Below are 27,786 nucleotides of genomic sequence, written 5' to 3'. Positions count from 1 at the left end.
TATCATCAACGGAAAAATTAATTCCCAAGTTTATCAAGACATTTTGCAGGAGAATGTAAGGCTCTGTCCGCCAATTGAAGCTCAACAGAAGTTGGGTGATGCAACAGGAGAACGACCCAAAACACAGAAGTAAATCAACAACAGAATGGCTTCAACAGATGAAAATACGCCCTTTGGAGTGGCCCAGTCAGAGCCTGACCTCATTCCGATTGAGATGCTGTGGCATGACCTCGACAGCGGTTCACACCAGACATGTCAAGAGTATTGCTGAACTGAAACAGTCTTGTAAAGAGGAAGGGTCCAAAATTCCTCCTGACCGTTGTGCAGGTCTGATCTGCAACTACAGAAAATGTTTGGTTGAGGTTATTGCTGCCAAAGGAGGATCAACCAGTTATTAAATCCAAGGGTTCACATACTTTTTGCACCCTGCACTGTGAATGTTTACACGATGTGTTCAGTAAAGACATAAATGTATAATGTGTGTGTTATTAGTTTAAGCAGACTATGTTTGTCTATTGTTGTGACTTAGATGAAGATCAGATCAAATGTATGACCAATTTCTGCAGGAATCCAGGTAACTACCAAAGGGTTCACATTGTTTTTCTTGCCACTGTAAGACCTCTATGATTCACCCAGGCCTTCGCCTCTTGCCATCTAAACTTCCCCCCAATCTCATGCTGGGGGGTTGGGGAGCCTCTCTCTCTCTGTCTCGCTCTCTCTCAACATGCCACCTAATCACTTCCCCTGGCCTTGATTACCTTTATAGACGAGCTGTTGCTCTGCGGCTCCCCGTTAGAGTTCTGTATAATTACTACCCTTGACAATGTGTTTCTATTGCTGCCTCCCAACATGTCAGAGAAGACGGATGGAGAAAGATGTGTAGAGATGTCAACTTTTCAATTTAATCAAGGTAGGATTGGTGAATCTGTAGTTAAGATTATACTGAACAAAAATATAAACTCAACATGTAAAATGTTGGTCCTATGTTTCATGAGCTGAAATAAAAGATCTCAAATGTTCAATACACACACTGATTTCTCCCAAATGTGTTTTACGTCCCTGTTAGTGAGTGTTTCTCATTTGCCAAGATAGTCCATCCACGTGACAGGTTTGGCATATCAAGGAGCTTCGTAAACTCAGAGCATTGTCAGATTGTCCATTTGAAAATTCAGAGCATTTCACTCGGAGCATTCAGAGCGCACACTAGGTGCTCATGCCGACGAGTAGGGTTGGTTTGAGCATTCTGACCTAACAACAGCAGTCAAGCACCCAAGATAACTGGCTAACGTTGGCTAGCTTGCTAGCTACTCCCAGACACAAATGAGAGAACCTCACTCTGACCATTTTACTCACAGAGCTGGTTAGGCTGTTTTCATGTTATCCAGAGTGTTGGTGACTGCAACTGTGCTGCTGGCAACAATTTAATCATGCTTTTTTTGCCTAAGTTTACTGACACTGGCCATATTCAATGGGTGTTCGTCATTTATTCTACACTCTGGCACACTCAGACAAGAGTGCTGTGAAATTGGAGTAGATAGCCAGAGCGAATTTACCAGCTACGTCTATCGACAGTTGTCGCAGTGACATCATGAACATTCTATTGAAATGGTTACTTGCATAGTGGAGTGTTTTGTTTAGACATGTAGCTAGCTAGCTAAACAATGAACCATAATTCAAACTCATAACGTTACAACCCTGCCTGAATTTGCGTGTAGCTAACCAACCAGGTGCAATGTTAGCTAGCTAACATTAGGCTATAACTAGCAATGCAAATGGCTCTGAGATATGAATAATATTACTACACCGATCATACACGTAATGTTAGCTAGCAAGCCAGCCAGCTAACGTTAGCTAGCTAGCTAACAGTACACTTTAACTTGAAATGAAAGTGACTTTCTGACAAAATTAGAAATGTGTAATATCTGAAAATGTAGCTAGCTAGACTCTCTTACCTGTAAACATGGATGGACTCTTCTCCCTTTCTCTCAAGGATGCCATGGCTGCCCTTAGTTTGAAGATGTAATCCGGAGACAGGTTTTATACAACAGCCTTCTGTGTTCTCTTTTTGACTCTGTCTGCATATTTGCAATCAAATGCCTGAATTTTCTCCATCTCCTTAGCTATCATACTCTAATTACACTGATTTCAAAACTCGGTCCTCCAGAAAGTGGAGAGCAACACTTATGCAGTTCTACTACTTGATATCTTTAAAGAAAAGCAGTGTTAGAAAGGATAACCTACACATACTGACCAGCTCATGTTATAGACAGAAGCATGCTACATGGCAGACCAATCCAAACTCATCTTTTGGCACTCATTTTGGCACTCATTATCTCAGCCAATCATGGCTAGCGGGAAGGTGGCTGCCTTTTTCTGTGGGTTAACCAACTAGGCTCGTAATTTAACAATTGTATTCTTATTTACAGATGGCATACAAGTTTGTTATTATGGCACATGAAAGTTCACATGTTCCCCAGAAGGCATTTCTGCCAAAAAAAGCATTTTTTTTGTTTTTTTTTTAGTTTACGTTCAAATGGCTTTCCTGTGAAGTAGTGACAGGTGACATATGTCTAGTTTCCTGAAACAAGTCACATATATACTAAAGTGTGTGGACAATACCCAGCAACTTCACACAGCCATTGAAGGGGAGTGGAACAACATTCCACAGGTCACAATCAACAGCCTGATCAACTCTATGCAAAGGAGATGTGTCGCGCTTCATGAGGCAAATTGTGGTCACACCAGATACTGACTGGTTTTCCTGAGCCCATACCTTTTTTTAAAGGTACACTATATATACAAAAGTAGGTCGACACCACTTCAAATGAGTGGATTTGTCTATTTCAGCCACACCCGTTGCTGACCGGTATATAAAATTGAACACACAACCGTGCAATCTCCATAGCAAACATTGGTAGTAGAATGGCCTTACTGAATAGCTCAGTGACTTTCAACGTGGCACTGTCATAGGATGCCACCTTTCCAACAAGACAGTTTGTCAAATTTCTGTTGTAAATATCTACTGTAATTGTGAAGTGGAAACGTCTAGAAGCAACATCGGCTCAGCCGCGAAGTGGTAGGCCACATAAGCTCACAGAACGGGACCACCAAGTGCTGAAGCACGTAGCATGTAAAAATCGTCTGTCCTCGGTTGCAAAACTCACTACCGAGTTCCAAACTGCCTCTGGAAGCCACGCCAGCACAAGAACGGTTTGTCAGGAGCTTCATGAAATGGGTTTCAATGGCCAAAGATCACCATGTACAATGCCAAGCATCGGCTGGAGTGGTGGAGGAAAAATAATGGTCTGGGGATGTTTTTCATGGTTCGGGCGAGGCCCCTTAGTTCCAGTGAACAGAAATCTTAACGCTACAGCATAGAATGACATTCTACACAATTTTGTGCTTCCAACTTTGTGGCAACAGTTTGGGGAAGGCCCTTTCCTGTTTCAGCATGACAATGTCCCTGTGCACAAAGTGAGGTCCATTCAGAAATGGTTTGTCAAGATCGGTGTGGAAGAACTTGACTGGCCTGCACAGAGCCCTGATCTCAGCCCCATCAAACACCTTTGGGATGAATTGGAACGCCGACTGCGAGCCAGGCCTAATCACCCAACATCAGTGCCCGACCTCACTAATGCTCTTGTGGCTGAATGGAAGCAAGTCCTCGCAGCAATGTTCCAACATCTTTTGGAAATCCTTCCCAGAAGATTGGAGGCTGTTTTGGTCATGTAGTGTATCTGTGGTCAAAGAAACTCTAAACCTTTTAAAAATAAAAAATGACTAGAGACTCAGACAACACAAACTCAAGGTCCAGCAACAATACTGCTAACTCAAGAAAGACTGAGGAGAGGTCAGGGAGAATGTTTGAGGCAGAAAACATTTCTTAATATACTTTGTTTCTCTGTAAATGTACAGCACATTTTCCACATCTTTCTGCAAAGTTCAAGAGAAGTGGAAAATATGTGAAATAACAGTAGGCGATAGTGGGCCAGGGTTAATTGAGCCACCCCTTGAGCCACCCCTTGTTTCTAGGAAACCATACACAAATTGAATCTTGTGACCAAATATTTAGGAAGAGATCATGTGAAGGAACAAACCACATGGAAAAAGTGGTAAGCAAGTTAGGTCCAAAGAACTATTTTTCACAAAGTCAAATTAATTTATTGTGTTTATAGAAATCATTATGCTTTTATCTAAACCAAAGTCAATCGTTTTTTAAAGATTTTATTTATACACCAGTTGGGGTCTCTATAAGCTTCAATGACGTCCCAAACCTAGCATGAAAGTCCATCTTTGTAGCTGTGTGGGTTAATATAGTCACAATGTTTGCCTTTGGTTAAGTTGAGCCAATGGCCACCATACCCCATACAAATTATGATTATATTGTATTTTTGTATGCATAATATTCATTGTATTTTTGCAATATGTCATGCATATGAACTCAAGATAGTGCATTTTATATTGATACGGAGCAGACACCATTATGCCCTGTGTATACAAACGTAAAACAAGCAGGGGTCTAGCCCCCCTTGAGGTTCTTGAGAGAGCAACCAAGGAAGTGAGAGAAGGGAAGAAGACAATTGGAGCAGCAGCAAGGGATGAAAAAATAGACTGAATGACACTGAACAGGTACAGAAAACAAACATGTACCTGTTTGAAAGAGAGGCTATGACAAAGTAGCAGAGGAACACCAGGTCTTATCTGATGACATGGAGTCTGAACTTGATAAAGAGAGGCGACGACAGAGTAGCAGAGGAACACCAGGTCTTATCTGATGACATGGAGTCTGAACTTGATAAAGAGAGGCTATGACAGAGTAGCAGAGGAACACCAGGTCTTATCTGATGACATGGAGTCTGAACTTGATAAAGAGAGGCGACGACAGAGTAGCAGAGGAACACCAGGTCTTATCTGATGACATGGAGTCTGAACTTGATAAAGAGAGGCGGTGACAGAGTAGCAGAGGAACACCAGGTCTTATCTGATGACATGGAGTCTGAACTTGATAAAGAGAGGCTATGACAGAGTAGCAGAGGAACACCAGGTCTTATCTGATGACATGGAGTCTGAACTTGGTAAAGAGAGGCGGTGACAGAGTAGCAGAGGAACACCAGGTCTTATCTGATGACATGGAGTCTGAACTTGATAAAGAGAGGCGGTGACAGAGTAGCAGAGGAACACCAGGTCTTTTCTGATGACATGGAGTCTGAACTTGATAAAGAGAGTCGGTGACAGAGTAGCAGAGGAACACCAGGTCTTATCTGATGACATGGAGTCTGAACTTGATAAAGAGAGGCGGTGACAGAGTAGCAGAGGAACACCAGGTCTTTTCTGATGACATGGAGTCTGAACTTGATAAAGAGAGGCTATGACAGAGTAGCAGAGGAACACCAGGTCTTATCTGATGACATGGAGTCTGAACTTGATAAAGAGAGGCTATGACAGAGTAGCAGAGGAACACCAGGTCTTATCTGATGACATGGAGTCTGAACTTGATAAAGAGAGGCGACGACAGAGTAGCAGAGGAACACCAGGTCTTATCTGATGACATGGAGTCTGAACTTGATAAAGAGAGGCTATGACAGAGTAGCAGAGGAACACCAGGTCTTATCTGATGACATGGAGTCTGAACTTGATAAAGAGAGGCGACGACAGAGTAGCAGAGGAACACCAGGTCTTATCTGATGACATGGAGTCTGAACTTGATAAAGAGAGGCTATGACAAAGTAGCAGAGGAACACCAGGTCTTATCTGATGACATGGAGTCTGAACTTGATAAAGAGAGGCTATGACAGAGTAGCAGAGGAACACCAGGTCTTATCTGATGACATGGAGTCTGAACTTGATAAAGAGAGGCGGTGACAGAGTAGCAGAGGAACACCAGGTCTTATCTGATGACATGGAGTCTGAACTTGATAAAGAGAGGCGATGACAGAGTAGCAGAGGAACACCAGGTCTTATCTGATGACATGGAGTCTGAACTTGATAAACATATCAAGAATTGTGCAGACCAGTTTAGTAGCCTCAAATGCAGAAAACGTACCTATTAATTGGCGCATAGAAACAACATCCCTGTCCCAGACAGCTGCTCAATAAATGTAATGGTGAGTGATATTGAACAGAGGTTTACAGTGCCTTCAGAAAGTATTCATACCCCTTGACTTATTCCACATTTTGTTGTTACAGACTGAATTCAAAATGGATAAAATTGATTGTTTTCGCTCACCCATCTACACACAATACCCCATAATGACAAAGTGAAAACATGTTTTTGGAAATGTTTGCAAATATCTCAAGTTTTGACACCCCTGAGTTACAATAACCTTTGGCAGCGGTTACATAATATATATAAAGTGGTACTCAGTGATGTGTTGTGTTGGATTAGCTCCAAACATAACGCTTTGCATTCAGGACAGAAAGTACATTACTTTGCCAACATTTTTTGCAGTTTTACTTTAGTGCCTTAATTCAATCAGGATGCATGTTTTGGAATATTTGTATTATGTACAGGCTTCCTTCTTTTCACTCAGTCAATTAGGTTAGTATTGTGGAGTAACTATAATGTTGTTGATCCATCCTCGGTGTTCTCCTAACACAGCCATTAAACTCTGTAACCATTTTAGTCACCATTGGCCTCATGGTGAAATCCCTGAGTGGTTTCCTTCCTCTCCAGCAACTGAGTTAAGAAGGACGTTTGTATCTTTGTTGTGACTGGGTGTATTGATGCACCATCCAAAGTGCAATTAATAACTTCACCATGCTCAAAGGATATCCAATGTCTGCTTTATTTGTATTTTTACCCATCTACCAATGGGTGCCCTTCTTTGCGAGGCATTGGAAAACCTCCCTGGTCTTTGTGGTTGAATCTGTGTTTAAAATTCCCTGCTCGACTGAGGTAGTCATTCAAAAATCATGTTAAGCACAATTATTGCACACAGAGTGAGTCCGTGCATCTTATTATGTGACTTGTTAAGCACATTTTTACTCTTGAACTTACAGTTGAAGTTGGAAGTTTACATACACCTTAACCAAATACATTTAAACTCAGTTTTTCACAATTCCTGACATTTAATCCAAGTAAAAATTCCCTGTGTTAGGTCAGTTAGGATCACCACTTTATTTTAAGAATGTGAAATGTCAGAATAATAGTAGAGAGAATGATATATTTCAGCTCTTATTTCTTTCATCACATTCCCAGTGGGTCAGAAGTTTACATACACTCAATTAGTATTTGGTAGCATTGCCTTTAAATTGTTTAACTTGGGTCAAACGTTTTGGGTAGCCTTCCACAAGCTTCGCACAATAAGTTGGGTGAATTTTGGCCCATTCCTCCTGACAGAACTGGTGTAACTGAGTCAGGTTTGTAGGCTTCCTTGCTCGCACACACTTTTTCAGTTCTGCCCACACATTTTCTATGGGATTGAGGTCAGGGCTTTGTGATGGCCACTCCAATACCTTGACTTTGTTGACCTTAAGCCATTTTGCCACAACTTTGGAAGTACGCTTTGGGTCATTGTCCATTTGGAAGACCCATTTGCAACCAAGCTATAACTTCCTGGCTGATGTCTTGAGATGTTGCTTCAATATATCCACATACTTTTTCTTCCTCATGATGCCATCTATTTTGTGAAGTGCACCAGTCCCTCCTGCAGCAAAGCACCCCCACAACATGTTGCTGCCACCCCCGTGCTTCACGGTTAGGATGGTGTTCTTCGGCTTGTTTTCAAAACTGTTATATTTACATGAATTCTGTTTATTTCCAGGGATAAACAAAATCCTGAAATATATGTAGATATCTTTGTTAGAAATAATACTAAGTTTTCCTTGATGTAGTGATGATAAATGTAAAACTCTCAACTTACCCCACTCTCCCCTATTGTGTGAGAATTTTTTCCACAGTTCCTGTCGGTTTCCCAGGAATCCTAAGTGTGTCTGCTTGGTAAAAGAACATGTGGGCTGCTCTTTGAATAGTTGTTATTGTCACAAGGTCACAAGTTGAGCTAGATGTGCATAGACACCGCCCACATAAACACATCATTAAGAACCTGTAGAACCATAAAGGTGTGAGTAGAACTTTACTGACACCTTAGTCAACACAACTTCAAAAGGCTTGAACAGTGGAAACCAACAAACCCTAGTCTCTGGAGAGTTTGTAGGTGTGAAGGCGTTTGTTTAAAGGTGCAGTGCAGTCAAAAATGTGATTTTCTTGATTTTTTTAATGATATTTCCACACCGTGAGGTCGAAATAACTCTGGTAGAGCTTTAAAAAAAAAAAGAAACGCCTTGAATTGCAGCCTGTTCAGGTGGGATGACATCACAATGTGATCAGATTATTATGACCAGTTATCTTTTATTTGTCTACATGTGCGCCTACTTTAAAGAGGTAAGCAGGCTAGAGTCTATAGCTGATCCTATCCGCCAATCAGGGCTGTGTATGTAAATATATTAACGTTTGTATCAACATGCCCACACAATCAGACTGAGATTTTCTATGGAAAAAGGCTCAGGTAAAATAAATGATAAAAAATATATTTGGAGATAGTTTCATGAAATAAACACACACGGTCAGATACATCATTGGACGCCAGTAAGACTATTTTTCGCCGTTCGTGTCGGCTAATGGGGATCCTAATAAATCAAATCAAACAGTGATTTAAAAATTCTAAAGACTACATGGCTTTAAGACGTACGTGACTCAGCACAATTTATTATGTGGAAAAAGGTGCTTTAGTGCGGGGCTTGACCAGAAGCCGGCACACAGCAGCTCCACAAGAGCAGACATTTCTACAGTCTATTTGAGCGATGTCACTTGAGAGATTTTGTTGTATTCCTGACATTTGTTTTTTCATCTCCAGGTTCAACTTATACACTACAACCACGAGCTGTATACCAACTACACAGAGGCAGCCAAGAGCCCCAACGGACTGGTCATAGTGTCTATATTTATGAAGGTGCGTGTCACACTCTCACAACTCCAACCTTTGACCTCACAATGGGCCTCAATGTGTCAATCATGCTTGAATTTGTACCTAAAGTCTTCCTATGAACGTTTGACATGTTTTTGTGGGGGGACTATCATGCAGCACAGTGTGATTTAATCCAAGTTGTGATAGGCACCCGTGGATTTATTTTCAGGCTAATTAACTTGGCATCGAGTCACAGTATATCATCCCGCCAACAGCTCCATGTACCAGATTGACAGGCTGAGGGACTAGTGATGATCCCTGTATGTATTAGCTAGCTAGCTAGCGCTACGTTGCTACTTGCTAATCCTTTTTTGACGGCATCCAAATGGTCCTTTAAGAAGGTCGCCCTGCTCTCAACCCCAAAATAGATCCACCAGAGAACTAGTTATCCTGGGAGCGTAACATTGTTTTCCCTGTATGTGTCAGCGGGTATGTGAGGTGGTGAAATAGCTTTGTCCCTCTCTCGCTAGCTTTGTTATGTGGGCTTCTTGGGCCCGGCTCAAGGCTGTGGAAGTTCTTGTATTCTTTGTGCTACAGAAGTACTGCGTAGTTCAGATGCAACGCTATCAGCTAGCTACAGTAATTAGCTTCCTTGTGTCAATGGCTCTGTCTGTCAGTCACACAGGAGGACATGGTGACCCGGGTCAAACCTATTCCTCTCTGCTAACCACTTACAGAGATGGGATAGAAGAGCTACAATTTGAATAAAATATGTGTTTGCTTTTGCTGTCTGAAAGTTATTTTAGAGGTCAATGTAGTGGTAAAGGTTCTAAAGTTATAATTTTGAGCACTCACCAAATGTAATTACATTTTCAATTGTATACCCCCACACACACTCCCACCACTATAACAGACAGAGAGGTAGGCCATTGGAAGGGATATGATAAAGCACATTTCACACCCCCGTCCTCCCACTCATCATGAAATCAATCAACACTTCACTCTCATCCTCTCTAGTCCCTCAGCCTGGCCCTCAGTGGTAATGACTCCAAACTCCAGCCATCTTGAAGTAGCTTGTTTAACTAAGGCTCTCAGATCAGTCCCGTCTCATTGTTAAAGCCGCTGAAGAGATGGGAAGTGAGGTAATTAGTGGTGTCCTTCACTCTCTCGGGAACCCATTTCTCGGTATTGTGACTCATGCTTCCAGGGGACCATTAACACCCGCACACCCACCATTTTACCCTTTCAGTGACTCAGACTGCCAGTAAGTAAGGGCTTCCTTTGGGAATCAGTGTCCTGAGCCGCTATTAGAAATGACAATGGGGGGGGGGTAACTGTGTGGGGTCACCTGTGGAAACAGACACACAATGGAGGAGGACATAGTGAGACTGTTGGACACTAAATGGAGTTTGAGTCACCTTCAGCCATATCTACTAGACTAGACAGTGTTTGTCTAGGATGTGACAGTGTCACCTATGTTTCTTCTCTAGATGTCAAATTGACATATGTTGTTGAACAGTTCCTCTCTGTAGCTACTTTTAAGTTTACTTCACAATTTGGAGAGAACTCCCTATTTACATTTTGCAGAATAACATGTCTGCATCCCCCTAGGTGATTTCTCCAGTAAAAGTCTTCAAAACATCTGAGAGAGAGAGAGAGTAGTGACAAGGGACATCCATTGCTTTTTAATCACTTAGCCCCCAAGACATCTTGACAATTAGAGCTGTGAGGATGAGAATGGGATAGGAGGCTGAGGCTAGGGACTAAGGGTGATTTAAGGGAGAGTGTGGAGCATCTTTACCCGATTAGTGTGTTCCAAGCCGACTCTGGACTCCTAAGTCTTTAGACAAAAGCTAGGGCACTACAGGACAGCTAAAAGCAGTTCAGACTCTTTAAAGTGGCTCTCTCTGGTGTTCAGGCTTCCTTAAGGTTGTATCCTTCCTTGAGACGGACTGGTGCAACTTGTATTATGCGCGTAAATCATGCATTGAAGTCAAGGGGAGATTTGATGCATGCTTGCCTCAAGTTAAGATTTGGCCCTAAAGCGAATGCACTTGAATTGCTGGTGTCATATTGTTAGTGCGTTTTGGTTAATTTTGTAATGCACTGTCGAGATTGTGGAATATGGAAGTCATTTGCGATGTGTGTGACTGGCTTTGATGTGACTGTCTATGGGTGATTCTTTCTCTTCTCTCGCATTCCAGATTGCGGAGACTTCAAATGCATTCCTGAATCGAATGTTGAATAGAGACACCATCACAAGAATAACATATAAAAGTAAGTAGAGATGCAAATGTACTGTAGGGAGAAACACAGTGGAACAGGTCAAAGAGTAGTTGGAGAGACTACAGTAGAGACAGCTAGGGCTGTTAGACGGCCATATTAGAAAGGCACATGGCTGCTCAGAGAAGAGAAACAGTTGGATTAATGGGGTTGAGGAGAGGCTGAGTAAATACAGTGACCCCCAGTGCATTGGAGGTCTCAGAGGCATCAACGAGCTGTCATAACCTCGCACGCACATACGCACACACAAACACAGCATCCAAATGGAATGATTAATGCCAACGCGGATTCCAGAGATGTGTGGTGGCGGAGTGGGAGTAACAAGACTGCAGGGGTGAGGTGGTAATATAATAGAAACATGATTGATGTTCACAGATTAAGGATTGTCTTTTTTGTTTTTCTTTACCTTTCAGGGTGTATATGTCTTACCTGTAGGCTAGGGGCTGGTGAGCATGCTGATGTTGTTGTTCTAGTCTAGATAGATACACTTTGTGAAAGTGAATAGCAGCTAAACTCCCAGTCTAAATAGAAGGAGCAGCTACTGTGACCTCGTCACAGCAAACATAGTACCTTTTATTATAAACTGAAGCCACAACAGATGACTACATATTGAGTGTGTTAGCGTAGTAGAGAGAGAGAGAGAGAACAAGTTATGGAGAGAGAGAATGATGGAGAGAGGGATAAATAGGGACAGAGAGAAGAGAGATGCAGAAATTCTACACACTAAAAATGCTAGCTTAAAAACAACCCAATTTGGGTAAATATTGGACAGAACACACATTGGGTTAGTGAGCTATGATCTACCAGGTCAGATCAGAAGACTGGAGGTGGGGTTTAGCAGGGTCATGGCTTTTAGATAGTTATTTTTGGCCACCCGTGATAGTAAATGTTATTCCGGTTAATCTATTCTGTTGTATTGTCAACATATGTTAAGGTTGGGAACTGACACTTTTGTAGCTTTAATAGGGTTTACACAAGTGTATGAGTATCTTTTAAGTGCCAATGCATATCCCACTGTTGGGATAGTTAACACTTTCTTATAATACCATGATGAACATGAATGACATATATGCTCACGTGTTGCCAAAAATAACTATCTGGAAGCCACACCCCCATATGCGAAGCTGTCATCAAGGCAAACGGTGGCTACTTTGAAGAATATCAAATATTAAATATATTTTTTTGTTACTACATGAAGAGGGCACAACAAGGAGACTAAGGAGACTGAAAAGATTTGGCATTAGTCCTCAGATCCTCAAAAGGTTCTACAGCTGCAACATCAAGAGCATCCTGACTGGTTGCATCACTGCCTGGTATGGCAACTGCTCGGCCTCAGACCGCAAGGCACTACAGAGGATAGTGCGTATGGCCCAGTACATCACTGGGGCTAAGTTGCCTACCATCCAGGACCTCTACACCAGGCAGTGTCAGAGGAAGGCCCTAACAATTGTCAAAGACCCCAGCCACCCCAATCATAGACTGTTCTCTCTGCTACCGCATGGCAATCGGTACTGGAGTGCCAAGTCTAGGACCAAAAGGCTTCTCAACATCTTTTACCCCCAAGCCATAAGACTCCTGAACAGGTAATCAAATGGCTACCCGGACTATTTGCATTGTGTCCCACCACTCCCCCCACCAGCCCGACTAACCGGTGCTCCCGCACATTGACTCTGTACCGGTACCACCTGTATATAGCCTCGCTACTGTTATTTTCACTGTCATTTTACAGGTTTTTTTATTTCTTTTTTTAATCTATTGTTTACCTAATACCTATTTTTTTACTTACAAATTTCACTGTTGCTTAGGGCTTGTAAGTAAGCATATCACTGTAAGGTCTTGTCATGACATGGCCCTTTCTGGGTATAGATCGTGGCATCCCCCCCTCTCTCTCTCTCCTACATCCAGGTTCTGTTATCTCAGGTCATAAATTCCTGGAGGAGACTCTCTCCATGCAGAAAGAGAGCCACATAGAGAGAACAAAGGATTTCACATGGCAAACTCCTAAATCCCCATAATGGGAATTTGATACAAAAGGTCCACTTGTGAGAAGGTGGGAATGGTCCGTGGACACTTAAGGGACGGGTATGATGAGTGTGTTTCATTTGGTGACCTCAGAGAGGACAGGAAACACATAACTAGATCTCTGAATATGTACATTTCTCATCTAATTCTTGTATAAAATGAATGGGTAAAGATGAAACTATTTGTGAAATGATGTAAGGTGATGTTAAACCTTTAATGAAAGAGAATTGTATTCCCTTTAAAGTTTAACCAAGTCATTGGCCCGCCCCCGTGAGCACAGACATGAGCTTGCATCATGGAATAGCCCTTTTCTACTGTTACAAATAAAAACCCCACCTGAAGAAATCCTCTTCAGACCACAAAAACCTCAGCGTAAGCCAAGGTTGCAATGGTTGTTGAATTCCTAACCATACCATGTGGAGCATTGGCTACACGGGTGGAAATGATTGAACTCTGAGACTATCGATCCCGACAGAATAAGAGCAAACCTTAGATACTACTTACTAGTCTGCAGCTAGAAATTATGTCAACCTGGGATGCGAAGACTGACAACCACCGAAACACCTATCTATGAAAACATTTCTTGAATGGTACTCGGAAGTATGCATTCTAACCACGAAAGGCAGAGAGAGAGAGAGAGACGCTCGGACGAACTCTCCAACAGACATACGAACGATTCCAACAGAGATCACGACGACACACTGGGCGTAAATATATTGATTGATTGCAATTATTCCTGAATGAGTGAGTGTTCATGTGCAAAGGATTAACATTTCAATTAATATAATTATCAACTGTGTAGTGACTCCTTTTGTCTTTTCTGCCCTTTTCAGTCCACACCCACTTCCCTTTGTCCACCAAGCCGTCATATGGCTTAGCCCACTAGGGAACCTCCCCTATCATTTCCTCCATGTCTACTGTGTTGTCTGTTTATGCATTTCTGTGATTATTTAGTTAATTACTAAATAAATGATTAAGACAATTGGCGTATGGATGATTTATAGTAAAGGCTGGGTTCGTGCAGATAACCAACAATTTACGGCATTTGGAATGAGACTAACGTGAGGTAAAGAATAATTCATTCATTAGAAGACTAATTGATCAGATATTAAAATATCTGAAGAGTTATATTAGGAAAATTATAACTTTGTAATCCGAAGATTTTCCTTGGTGCCCCGACTTCCTAGTTAATTACATTTAAATGATTAGTTTAATCACGTAATAATAATTACAGAGAATTGATTTGATAAAATAACAGTCTTCACTTTATTGATGCCAAAGACACGACAGTCTACACCTGTTGTATTCGGCGCACGTGACAAATAAACTTTGATTTGATATGTGTTATTTCATAGTTTTGATGTCTCTACTATTCTACAATGTAAAACATTTTAAAATAAAGAAAAACCCCTGGAATGAGTAGGTGTTCTAACTTTTGACTGGTACTGTATATGGGAGGGGTTGAGAGTAGCTGAAGGATGGGACTAAAAACAAGCAAAAGATAACTATTGTAAAATATACTGTGTCTGTAAAATGTATATAGTATGTATAAACTGGAAGTAGAAGCCTAAGCGTTTTTGTCCATTAGTTTACTCCAATTAGGGGATGGATGAAAAACAAGGGGGGTTGTCAAGCAGTCTGCTATACCAACAGCCTGTCGTGTAGTCTGCTATACCAACAGCCTGTCGTGTAGTCTGCTATACCAACAGCCTGTCGTGCAAGTCTGAGAAATACCAGCTCAATGTGAAATTAGCAATTTGCAAAACGTCTACATGCAAATGATGAACACATCGGTTAGAGTGGATGTAAAACATTTTGTGTCAGACGATTGCTAGGAGTGGTGGTAGGAGTCCGGCGCAGAGAGCAGAGGTACGGAACTGTGTGTTTATTTTAATCAAAAACACAACACGAACAACGCCAACACAAACGGCGTGGAAAAAATGCCAAGTGCCCAAAACAGGTGCACAGCCAGCCTACAATATCAGAGTCATAAATCGCCAGCACATCCAATGCAAAAACACAACCTGACGCTAAAATAATCCCGCACAACACTGGGCGGGCTAACCAGGCTTAAATAACCAAAATCTAAAGACAAATGAGGAACAGGTGCAAACAATAAGACAAACCAAACGAAATGGAAAAAAGGATCAGCGGCGGCTAGTAGGTCGGTGACGACGACCGCCGAGCGTCGCCCGAGCAGGCAGGGAGCCACCTTCGGTGGGATTCGTGACATTTTGACACTTTAAGACAAATATATCATGTATATTCTAAACTAAATTTTAGCTTGAGAGGACATGAAATGTGATTAAGACAAGCTTGCAATGCAATGTTCTACAATACTGGAACTAGGGACCCACACGGGATGCAGGGTTTTGTTCCAGCCTAGCACAAACGCATCTATTTCAACTAGTAAGTGCTTGTGTTGGACCTGAGCTAGGACACATGCACACTCTGTAGCTCTCCAGGACCAGGACTGAAGAACTCTGTAGCTCTCCAGGACCAGGACTGAAGAACTCTGTAGCTCTCCAGGACCAGGACTGAAGAACTCTGTAGCTCTCCAGGACCAGGACTGAAGAACTCTGTAGCGCTCTAGGGCCAGGACTGAAGAACTCTGTAGCTCTCCAGGACCAGGACTGAAGAACTCTGTAGCTCTCCAGGACCAGGACTGAAGAAGTCTGTAGCTCTCCAGGACCAGGACTGAAGAACTCTGTAGCTCTCCAGGGCCAGGACTGAAGAACTCTGTAGCTCTCCAGGACCAGGACTGAAGAACTCTGTAGCTCTCCAGGGCCAGGACTGAAGAACTCTGTAGCTCTCCAGGACCAGGACTGAAGAACTCTGTAGCTCTCCAGGACCAGGACTGAAGAACTTTGTAGCTCTCCAGGACCAGGACTGAAGAAGTCTGTAGCTCTCCAGGACCAGGACTCAAGAACTCTGTAACTCTCCAGGACCAGGACTGAAGAACTCTGTAGCTCTCCAGGGCCAGGCTTGAAGATCTCTGTAGCTCTCTAGGACCAGGACTGAAGAAGTCTGTAGCTCTCCAGGACCAGGACTCAAGAAGTCTGTAACTCTCCAGGACCAGGACTGAAGAACTCTGCTATAATAGAATATTAAGATGTAATATTGAAACCTGTCTATCTTGTCCATCTTCTCCAGATGATGCATATTTGCTGATGGGCCTGAACATCGAGGAGATTTACCCAGAAACCTCTAGTTTTATCACATATGACGGGTCAATGACCATCCCGCCTTGCTTTGAGACAGCCACGTGGATCCTGATGAATAAGCCGGTGTACATCACACAAATGCAGGTCTGTCTCTACAGTAGCTTCTTACTGCTTAGTTACATAAGACTGTCAAACAGCAATTATGTTCCTCCACATGGATTGTTCTCCCATTCATACTGAAATAATGCCTTTTCTTCACTTCCGATCCCCTCTCATCTCTGCTTCCCTAACCTCTCTCGTTCCTTCCCTTCATTTACATACTCTACCTTTCCATCTTCTTTGTTCATGGACCTCCCTTCCCTCACCTCTCCTCCTCTCTCCTCTCCAGATGCACTCTTTACGACTGTTGAGTCAGAACCAGCCATCTCAGATCTTCCTGAGTATGAGCGACAACGTTCGCCCGGTCCAACCTCTGAACAACCGCTGCATCCGGACCAACATCAACTTCAGCATGCAGGGCAAAGACTGTCCCAACAACAGGGCCCAGAAGCTCCAGTACCGAGGTAAACACAGCTCCAATCCACCCACCACTGCCATTTTGTTAGCAATTTATTTAAACTGACTAGCAGACATTTACAAAATGGCGGTGAAAGAGACATGGACATTTACGTTGGTTGTTTTCTATATGGCTGCTTGTGCCCCTCATAAAGCAAAATACTACCTAAAAGATAGTCTTATCAGCTTTGTAAGTATAGCCTTAACGTTTATAGATATAAAAATAATGATTGTATATTACTTATCGTGATATTATAGCAATATTTCCAAACGGCATCTGAGATTGTGGGCCAAACTACTTCATAACTACAAAGACAACTCAGCATCTCAGTGTGATTCAGGGACTCGCATGCAGTCTGTTTATCATCTCCTCTCCTCTGTTTCAGCCAATATATCTGGGCAACTGCTGCACAAAATGTGAATTTTACCCCTGAAGCGTATATACAGTGAGGGCAAGAGGTAAACCCCCATTATTCATTGTATTCTTCTTCCAGGATCTACTGTACTGTAGCCAGACTGTTCTGTTCTCTTATCCTCTCGCTCTCTGATGAAATTCTTATTCTGTGCAGCAGTTGTTGAGAGATTGAAACACATACACACACACACACACAGACACACAGACAGACAGACAGACAGACAGACAGACAGACACACACACACACACACACACACACACACACACACACACACACACAGACACACACAAGAATGTGAAGAATGTGTGCACCCACACATAATCAGGCTTACCCCCCCACACACACACACACACACACACAGTATGTGGTACTCTACCTCTCCAACCAGCCCCCAGAGAGTAAACAGAAGCAGCACAATAGCAGCAGGGTTGTCTCTTGTCTTTAATTACACTAGTTGTACATGTTAATCTAGGGTTAAACCTTGAAGGCAGGGGAAAGTCAACCCCCTCATAGCTAGGTGTCAGTGGGCTAATTGAATGGGAAATATACTGCTCAAAAAAATAAAGGGAACACTTAAACAACACATCCTAGATCTGAATGAAAGAAATAATCTTATTAAATACTTTTTTCTTTACATAGTTGAATGTGCTGACAACAAAATCACACAAAAAGAATCAATGGAAATCCAATTTATCAACCCATGGAGGTCTGGATTTGGAGTCACACTCAAAATTAAAGTGGAAAACCACACTACAGGCTGATCCAACTTTGATGTAATGTCCTTAAAACAAGTCAAAATGAGGCTCAGTAGTGTGTGTGGCCTCCACGTGCCTGTATGACCTCCCTACAACGCCTGGGCATGCTCCTGATGAGGTGGCGGATGGTCTCCTGAGGGATCTCCTCCCAGACCTGGACTAAAGCATCCGCCAACTCCTGGACAGTCTGTGGTGAAACGTGGCGTTGGTGGATGGAGCGAGACATGATGTGCTCAATTGGATTCAGGTCTGGGGAACGGGCAGGCCAGTCCATAGCATCAATGCCTTCCTCTTGCAGGAACTGCTGACACACTCCAGCCACATGAGGTCTAGCATTGTCTTGCATTAGGGGGAACCCAGGGCCAACCGCACCAGCATATGGTCTCACAAGTGGTCTGAGGATCTCATCTCGGTACCTAATGGCAGTCAGGCTACCTCTGGCGAGCACATGGAGGGCTGTGCGGCTCCCCAAAGAAATGCCACCCCACCCCACACCATGACTGACCCACTGCCAAACCGGTCATGCTGGAGGATGTTGCAGGCAGCAGAACGCTCTCCACGGCGTCTCCAGACTGTCACGTCTGTCACATGTGCTCAGTGTGAACCTGCTTTCATCTGTGAAGAGCACAGGGCGCCAGTGGCGAATTTGCCAATCTTGGTGTTCTCTGGCAAATGTCAAACGTCCTGCACGGTGTTGGGCTGTAAGCACAACCCCCACCTGTGGACGTCGGGCCCTCATACCACCCTCAAGGAGTCTGTTTCTGACCGTTTGAGCCTTAACATGCACATTTGTGGCCTGCTGGAGGTCATTTTGCAGGGCTCTGGCAGTGCTTCTCCTGCTCCTCCTTGCACAAATGCGGAGGTAGCGGTCCTGCTGCTGGGTTGTTGCCCTCCTACGGCCTCCTCCACGTCTCCTGATGTACTGGCCTGTCTCCTGGTAGTGCCTCCATGCTCTGGACACTACGCTGACAGACACAGCAAACCTTCTTGCCACAGCTCGCATTGATGTGCCATCCTGGATGAGCTGCACTACCTGAGCCACTTGTGTGGGTTGTAGACTCCGTCTCATGCTACCACTAGAGTGAAAGCACCGCCAGCATTCAAAAGTGACCAAAACATCAGCCAGGAAGCATAGGAACTGAGAAGTGGTCTGTAGTCTCCACCTGCAGAACCACTCCTTTATTGGGGGTGTCTTGCTAATTGCCTATAATTTCCACCTGTTGTCTACTCCATTTGCACAACAGCATGTGAAATTTATTGTCAATCAGTGTTGCTTCCTAAGTGGACAGTTTGATTTCACAGAAGTGTGATTGACTTGGAGTTACATTGTGTTGTTTATGTGTTCCCTTTATTTTTTTGAGCAGTGTATATATTGGGATGCTAACAGAATGCTAACTAACAGATACTGTAGAAATGTTGTTATTTAGCGTACATTGCTAATATTAACATGGACACCACAGCACCATATCGCTATGTTCAATGCATTCTGTCTCAATCCTAACAATGTATTGCCATGTTAAAATGAATGTTATAGATGCTGCAGGATAGAAAGGGGCTCCGTGCTAAACGTGCATGTGCATAGAAAGTAGTGTTCTTCTCACCCTGTCCCTCTCCTCTCTTCCAGTGAATGAGTGGCTGCTAAAGTAGTGTCTCTTGGGTGAGCACAGAAATAAGACACAATGACAGAGACAGGAGGGGGATATGAGAGAGAGAGAGAGAGAGAGAGAGAGAGAGAGAAGGAAGGAAAGAAGGAAGGAAGGAAACAACTGGAAACCGCACCAAGGCTGCATCTCATCTAAGATTATTTCATGTAAAAAGAGAAAAAAAGAAACTGAACATTATCAAGTAAAAGACTTTGTGTTGCTTTGCAAAGAGACTACTACTTTTCATACGTACATCAAGAACTATTTGAATTCCAACACATACTAACTGACACGTCCAGTACAAATATATCTATTATGAAACCTGTTTTGATACTGATACTTTTTTGGGAGATAACAAAATGTTTAAAACGTACAAAAACACTGAAGCATTTATTTCATACAGCCTCTTCTTCACACGGACTCAGTAGGACTGATTGGGACTTTTAGCCTTTGTACATAGACACCTTGCTACCAATGAGATCTTAAGGACTTATCAAGACAATGCCCCTAGTGGTTTAGACAGAGAAGGTCTTCAAGGCTCATAGCTGCATCGTCATCACCGTCACCTACAAGGCATGCCGACTGCAACAACCCAAGAGAGCTAGACCTTACATTCTTGCCTTGTGATAGTAGGTCATTATGAAAGGAACAACGGGAAAGGATCTTCTGTCTAACTGATGAACCGATGAGTGTCTTGGCCTTTGTTGTATATAGTATAATTATCAGTACTGCTGAAAAACTGAATATGTAAAGAAAAATACAAATAAACATTTTAAAAGATATATTAAGAGGATAAAAAAAGATGAGTATTTTAAAGGCCCAGTGCAGTCAAAAATGTGATTTCTTGTGTTTTATATATCCATACTATGAGGTTGGAATAATACTGTGAAATTGTGAAAATTATGATAATGCCCTTTTAGTGTAAGAGCTGTTTGAAAAGACCGCCTGAAATTTCAGCCTGTTTTGGTGGGATGGAGTTTCGGCCTTCCACGGTGACATCACCATGCAGTAAATTAGTTAATACACTGAAAGAGTTCCAAACCTCTCAGAGAATAACAACTAATTGTCCCTTTTACCCTCCCCAATCAGACCAATCCCAGACAGGTCTAGCAAAATTCTTGCTTGAGAAATTGCCCTTTGCTAAGAAGCTATTTTTGTTTATTTTTGGCCATTTTAATTGAAAATAATCACAGTAAGGTACTTAATTGTTATCCAGAAATGATTTGATATTGAGATTAACACCGGCTGCAATGGACCTTCAAACGCTTGGTGCACTTTGAATTGTGGAAGCAGTTCTGAGCTGAAGCCTGTTTTATTGCTTACAATGGTCTTACACTGTGTTTGAGTAATGTTATCAGCCCAATAAATGTGTCTGGAAAGTTCACTTTGGAAAATATGCTTCACTTTACACTGTTGTTTCTATGTATCTGGTTTTGTGCTTAGTCATTGAATGAAGTTAGCGTGGTGAGCTGTGCACGTTGGGGAGTGAGCAGACCGGTCTCAACTACAGCAAGGTGCTATATGTCATCCAGTGGAGAATCCTCAGAGGATTTCATAAAAAATAAAAAAGTTATCCTTTTTAGATAAAACTATACTAAATATATTCACGTCACCAAATAAATGATTCAAACACACTGTTTTGCAATAAAGGTCTACAGTAGCTTCAACAGCATTCTGTAGGGTAGCACCATGGTGTAGCCGGAGGACAGCTAGCTTCCGTCCTCATCTGAGTACATTGATTCAATACAAAACCTGTGACGCTCATGGTTCTCACCCCTTCCATAGACTTCCACAGTAATTATAAAAACTTCCATAGGACATCCTCCAACCTATCAGAGCTCTTACAGCATGAACTGACATGTTGTCCAACCAATGAACGGATCAGAGAATGAATCTAGTACTGAAAGCATAAGCTACAGCTAGCTAGCACTGCAGTGTATAAAATGTGGTGAGTAGTTGACTCAAAGAGAAAGACAATAGTTGAACAGTTTTGAACAATTTCTTTTAAAAATTAAGGAGTAACAAGAGATAGAGAGCTAGCTATATATATATTTTAATTACTTTAAATGTTATTTACATAGGTAGCAAATGCAGTTAGCTAGTTTAGCCTACTCAAACAGAGAGGGATACCATGGTAGCTAGCTGGCTGTGACTATCCAACACTGTAACTTTTCCAAGTCATGGTAAGCTAGTTAGTTTAATTTAGTTTTTCTAATTTATTGCCTACCAGGCCCGCCGTTGTAACTGCTATTTGTTTACTGACTGTACTGCATGATTATAGCGGGTTTACTAGCTAACACGTTAGTTCCATTAGCTACAGTATGTTGACTATGACGTTACTTTAGCTAATATGGTGACAACGATGTAGGCTGTGTGTAGCTGTTATGATAGGAAGGTTTGGCTTGGAGTGGTTTTTTTTCGCCTGGTCACAGACAGCTGATGTGTTGTGCATTGAAGTCCACAAGTGAAGGAAGAGGGGAGAGAAGGAAAAGTTGTTTGCGAGAAGGAATACAACGAGCTGTTTGTTTCTTGTAGATGTGAGAAGGAATACAACAAGCTGTGTGTCTTGTTATGAAAGTGAACTGTTTGCTTGTGGTCAGGGATGTATCTATTCCGCCAATTCGGTTGAAAAATGTTTTTGAATGGAAGAAAGCGTAATGAAACGGTTATAAACATACCTGAATTTGTCCAATAGAACTAATGATTACACCCTAGATCAGCTAGATACAGGCAAGAGTGTGCAAGGCGGTATTGAATATGTCATGGTCTGTCCATGTCTGTCTGTCACCTCAAATCTTTCTCTGGACCTGTGTGCACCTACGTTTTAAACATTCATTCATAGACTACGTTGTAGCAACCTCATGATGGTTATAGGGGAAATTCAAGTATCATGTGGCTAGTAGGCTAAATCTATCGATGTTCCATTGAGCTGGGTGAATGGAATATGAATGACAGTCATCCAATATGGTGTAATAGAAATAAGGCCATGCTCATAAAAAAAATATCTTCCTCTCTCATCTTAAAGGGCACCGACCGCCATGTGATGTTAGTATCACCTCCTTGATGTCTCACACATGGTACAAGGTACCAGAAACCTATCAATCAAGCTATCACATAGAAAATGCTATGTAAAATAGATTGACCATGCCTGAGAATGGGTGCTGCTGAAAGGTTTTATTCAAAGACGGATAATCAGGATCACACAATTCCACCAATTCTTTCAATATTCCATAAGAGTCAAACCATTAAAAATGTGCTGAGACTAATTTCCCCTGTACATTCAACATTATCATGTTTGTGTTCTTAGATAATGGTCGGTTGTGAGTTAGTTTGTTTGTGGATAAAACCTTGGGTGCCTCGATGGTTGGTAGCTTAAGGCTAGTAAAGTACAGAAAACATGAGAGAAAATGCAATTGTAGAATCAACCCGACAATAAATGTAACAATTGACAATGGCAACCAAAGACAGTGTAATTGCCATTAGGTCACTTTTTATCATATTGTTTTCAAGTATTCAACCGGTCCTCAATCAAAGCAAAGGAGTTTACATGCGATAGCAGAAAAGAAAATCAGAGTATGTTGGCGAATCCCTTTACACTCGCACACTGTGTGGATGGTGTTGGACTCCTCTGCCATCTTAGGCTACTCCACCCGTAGCAAATCTCATGCAGACAAAGGTACAGCCACTGTCACACTTGATGTCATCGAAGCCCTCAGCCCCTGTAGAGGACAATGTCCATGTTAGTCTCAGTGGAAGGCAACAGAGAAATAACGACAGCACTTCGCTCAATGAGACAAATATGGAAAATTACAAATATCATATCATACGTTACTGTGAATTTTTAAAGTTTACTGACCTGCATAAGAGTTCAGTGCCACACAGTCTTCATCTCCCCACTGCTGAGCTATGGCACTTTTGGACCAGAACCAATCCACGGATGACCCATCAGTCCACACATAAGTCCCTTCCTGTCAGGGAGAACATTTCAAGGTTATCAACATCTTCTTGAAGGGCAGTAGTAACTTATCAAATGTCCAAATAAAAGAGATGTGAAATAAGACCTTGGTAAGTGCTACATGAGTCTTAAGGATTGTTTTACCTGCTCCAGATCATTCAGTCCTACCCAGGCATAAGCAGAGATACTCTGGGTCTGCTTCACCATGGAAAGGAGAAGCTGGTATTCTTCAACGCTGTGGACAGCAGCTAGGGTACCCCTATCGCTGTTGCAGTAATCCTTTATGAAGAAACATCCATATTTTAATTGATTTCTTTTACAAGCCTTGACTATGTAGACATTTGATCAGTAGTGGTACACTAACGGAAAACTGTAATTTATATGGTAATTTGGGTATTATCAACAGTGAAATGTCTCAGCCTTTATCTTTTTTCCACTAATTGGTATTTTGACCAATTACATCAGATTTTTTCACATCAGATCTTTTTCAGCAGTGATCTGATTGGTCAAAGATAAATTAGTGAAAAAATATCAGAATTGTGCTGCCTGTGTAGTCGCAGCCTAAGTATTGCAGAAACACAACATGAATAACAAAAAGTGGCTATGGATGAAATAGATCAAAATAACTTTTCAAAATATGAAAAACATTCAAAATAAATGCATTGCTGCATTTCATTGGAAAACACATTGCCACTTTTAGGTTTGCTTGCGCCAATCCCTGGTAATTACAGTAAAAGACTGTTAAATACAACCCCCTCCCCCCAATTAATTTAATTAATCCATTCATTCCGAATAAGGTAGCATTTCTTTGCTGTATAGATTCTGTATTTTGGATGTTTTCACTGTATTTCGAACGCTTTTAAACAATATGATTAATCACAATTAAAACTTTAGTGCATAAAAATTACAAAAAGTGAAAATGAGTTAACTGATTTACTCTGACAGCCCTAGTATTTATATTGCAGTAGGTCTACCGTAATATGAAATACAGAATGTTACTTGCCACTGATCTGCCTGTAAGTTAGTGTCAGTGTAATAAAAATAAGGTCATTTTAATTGGAAGTTTAAGTTATTTTATATTCTCTTTTACACCGTCACTGTAAATGGAAGTGTTGTTAGATGCACTGCAGGTGGGACACTTACCAGTGCTTGCTGCCATCCCATTTGTTTATTAACCATTCTGTAGCAATGGGGTATTGCACTGTCTGGTCCAGTATATCCACTTGGACAGACATCTGGAGAGAATGTATTTTTTATTTGAAATCCCTGCAAGCTTGAAACCTAACTACTACTAATCACTTAGAACAACAAATAGAAGAGAAAAAAAAGATATTCAAAATTAACTGGATTCAAGTGGGATTGGTTGTCACTTACAATGAGGATTGTGGGGGAGGGCTCCAGTTCCCAGAAGGGTGAGGAGGAGACAGGCAAGAACAGACACAGTTACGACTCCCATGATGATGGATAGAAGATCTTGATGGTCTTTTGGCCTTCTACTGCAGTTCTTCCTATAAACAGAATTATATCAAAAAGTGTACTACTCAGGAAAACCCACAGCGTTACAGATTAATGTAGGATATAGATATAATTGTTATTTAAATACTACAATGTTTTTTGCCAACAACAAATGAAAACATTTTAGGCCAGGATTTAATCTGATCGCGCTTTTTCTGCAATGCACGTTTTAAAGGCAATGTTTCTGTGTTCGCAGAGGCCACAGTCCTATGTCGGCTCAATCGGAAATTACTTTTAAATGGTGCATTGTCCAAATTCGCGATTGGATTGAATCCCGGCCATTAATTTATACTTTTTGAGGCATAACCCTGTTAATATGTCTCTCTTTTTTTAAGACAATAGTTAAAAGTTCTTATAAAATCATAAAGACCCTCACCAAATTCAGAGGAGAGAAACTGATGCGTGTCTTCCTTGAAGTGTTTCTTCAAGCAGAAAGTGCAGGTGTCTTTTCATTCGAAATGTTAGCCCTTTTAAAGAGACATTTGGGGAAGTACAAGTAGAGATATCATCTGCAAGTCATATTACCATTGCAGCAAGTAGTGATTATGATCCATAATATCCTTGGCCCTGTCCATTTTTTTAAAATATTGTTTTATTTAAATCGTATGTAGCGTTACATTGAGGCCTATGCATTGCTATGCATATTGTGAGAAGTACATACACACTAAGAAGTACATACACACTATCCCCACATGAAAGTTCATGTTTAATATTAGAGTTGTTATTATTATTTATTTTTTTACCTGAATGTCCACAAGCTGAGTGGCCGGTTTATCTTTCAAGAATGCTATTCAAAAGGTACAGTAGACCACAGCAGCAGTTAATAACCGCTTGAATGATAATGGCAAAATGTAGATTTCCTCCTAAATAGACATACTCCAAAAGTAATTATATTTCTTGAGAGGGCCATAAGCAATAACTAGCCATGCTTATACTGCCAGAAAGACTACAATCTCACCTTTCTGGTAAAAATAGTTATAAATTGCTGAGGTGTTCTCAATTCCCACTGGGAAATTGGAAGGGGCGAACTAGGACTATCGATCAGTGTACGTTGTCCACAGATGGATTTATAAGCAAACATGTTGGTTGGAACAGGTACCGGAACCACGTGCCTCCCCAATTTCAGAGAGTTTACATTCAAGAGGTTAACTGCATACATGGAGGCACTGTTTATAGCCCATGGGACATGGATCGGTCTATAGATCTCCTGCCACAAGTTATTGCTGCGTCCTCCATAAATTCTGTGATACACCAGACCAGTCCAATTGTTTTTTGTTTTTTTAAGATTACAGCTATTCTGTTGTGGGGCAATTACATGTGATATTGAATGTTGAGAAAGTAGATAACTAAAAATATGCAAGCAGGTTGGCAATATTTTGTAGTCATTGTCAAATGTATTGGCTACATATGCAGTTGTGATAGCAGAACCGCATATGTAGCTAACCGCGTAGCTAGCAAACAATTTCTATTTGGTTCAAATAAGGTATTATTCTGAAGTGTAGAAACACTGTGATGTTGACATAGAATGATACAGAATTACTTAGAAACCACAACCTGTTGGTATTTAGCAAGTTGTAGTGACTATGGCCATCATCAACATATTGCAACATATTTCTTTGTAATGGTGAGTTAGGAGACTTCCTCTTCACATGGTGAAGTCTCATGTTAACAAGTAAACCAGATGGCTGTGTACATTTTAATAATTTAGCAGATAACTTACAGGAGCTATTAGGGTTAAGTGCCTTGCTCAAGGGTACAACACATTTTTCATCTAGTCTGCACTGGGACTTGAACCAGTGACCTTTCAGTTACTGGCCCAACATGCTTAACCGCTAGGCTACCTGGACTACAAAATGACAGTATGAATTTAATTTATTTTGGGAAATTTAAATACCCTGCCAACAAAAAAGCTGCCAGAATGATAAATGTGTGTATGCCCCTTAAGGTCCTTGTGTAATGTGATATTGTACCCCCTAGCCCAATTGTCTTTTGAATTGAATTTATTTTGGGAAACAGACATATAAACTCAGCAAAAAATGAAACGTCCCTTATTCAGGACCCTGTCTTTCAAAGATAATTCGTAAAAATCCAAATAACTTCACAGATCTTCATTGTAAAGGGTTTAAACACTGTTTCCCATGCTTGTTCAATTAACCATAAACAACTAATGAACATGCACCTGTGGAACGGTCGTTAAGACACTAACAGCTTACAGACGGTATGCAATTAAGGTCACAGTTATGAAAACTTAGGACATTAAAGAGGCCTTTCTACTGACTCTGAAAAATACCAAAAGGAAGATGCCCAGGGTTCCTGCTCATCTGCATGAAAGTGCCTTAGGCATGCTGCCAGGAGGCAGGAGGACTGCAGATGTAGCCAAGGCAATACATTGCAATGTCCGTACTGTGAGACGCCTAAGACAGCGCTACGGGGAGACAGGATGGACAGCTGATCGTCCTCACAGTGGCCGACCACGTGTAACAACACCTGCACAGGATCGGTACATCCAAACATCACACCTGCAGAACAGGTACAGGATGGCAACAACAACTGCCCGAGTTATACCAGGAAC

General features: G+C 41.7%; 2 protein-coding genes across 4 annotated transcripts in view; one reads left to right on the top strand and one right to left on the bottom strand.

The window, feature by feature from the left end:
- LOC106578887 (carbonic anhydrase-related protein 10) overlaps nt 1-21,128 on the top strand; it is a 338,839-nt gene extending 317,711 nt beyond the window's left edge. For 2 of the 3 annotated variants that reach the window (XM_045702374.1, XM_014158122.2), the window contains 6 exons: nt 8,856-8,951; nt 11,111-11,183; nt 16,365-16,519; nt 16,764-16,938; nt 17,317-17,389; nt 19,726-21,128. In XM_045702374.1, the coding sequence (XP_045558330.1) occupies nt 8,856-8,951; nt 11,111-11,183; nt 16,365-16,519; nt 16,764-16,938; nt 17,317-17,351 (534 nt within the window). In that variant the 3' untranslated portion in view covers nt 17,352-17,389; nt 19,726-21,128. The remainder of the gene's footprint in view (nt 1-8,855; nt 8,952-11,110; nt 11,184-16,364; nt 16,520-16,763; nt 16,939-17,316; nt 17,390-19,725) is intronic. The other variant, XM_014158123.2, reaches the window with a different exon arrangement.
- A 1,775-nt stretch (nt 21,129-22,903) lies between these two features.
- On the bottom strand, nt 22,904-25,677 carry LOC106578890 (snaclec 1). Its single transcript, XM_014158126.1, has 6 exons — nt 25,591-25,677; nt 25,074-25,207; nt 24,843-24,934; nt 23,844-23,978; nt 23,601-23,712; nt 22,904-23,463 (listed from the first exon to the last, which is right to left on the bottom strand). The coding sequence occupies exons 2-6, from the start codon at nt 25,153-25,155 to the stop codon at nt 23,381-23,383; spliced, it is 504 nt and encodes a 167-aa protein (XP_014013601.1). The 5' UTR covers nt 25,156-25,207; nt 25,591-25,677; the 3' UTR covers nt 22,904-23,380.
- Nucleotides 25,678-27,786: the final 2,109 nt, after the last annotated feature.

This window comes from Salmo salar, chromosome ssa19, assembly GCF_905237065.1.
Source record: "Salmo salar chromosome ssa19, Ssal_v3.1, whole genome shotgun sequence".
NCBI classification, from domain to species: Eukaryota; Metazoa; Chordata; class Actinopteri; order Salmoniformes; family Salmonidae; genus Salmo; species Salmo salar.
Note: the sequence above shows the minus strand (reverse complement) of the source record. Positions and strands in the feature narration are given on the sequence as shown.

Bases quoted from the DNA above. Each gene is read 5' to 3' on its own strand.
- LOC106578890 (XM_014158126.1), bottom strand. From the start codon at position 25,155: ATGGGAGTCGTAACTGTGTCTGTTCTTGCCTGTCTCCTCCTCACCCTT. The intron at 24,935-25,073 runs GTAAGTGACAAC...CATTCTCTCCAG, and splicing joins CCTCCCCCACAATCCTCATT to ATGTCTGTCCAAGTGGATAT. The intron at 23,979-24,842 runs GTAAGTGTCCCA...TTCTTCATAAAG, and splicing joins TGGGATGGCAGCAAGCACTG to GATTACTGCAACAGCGATAG.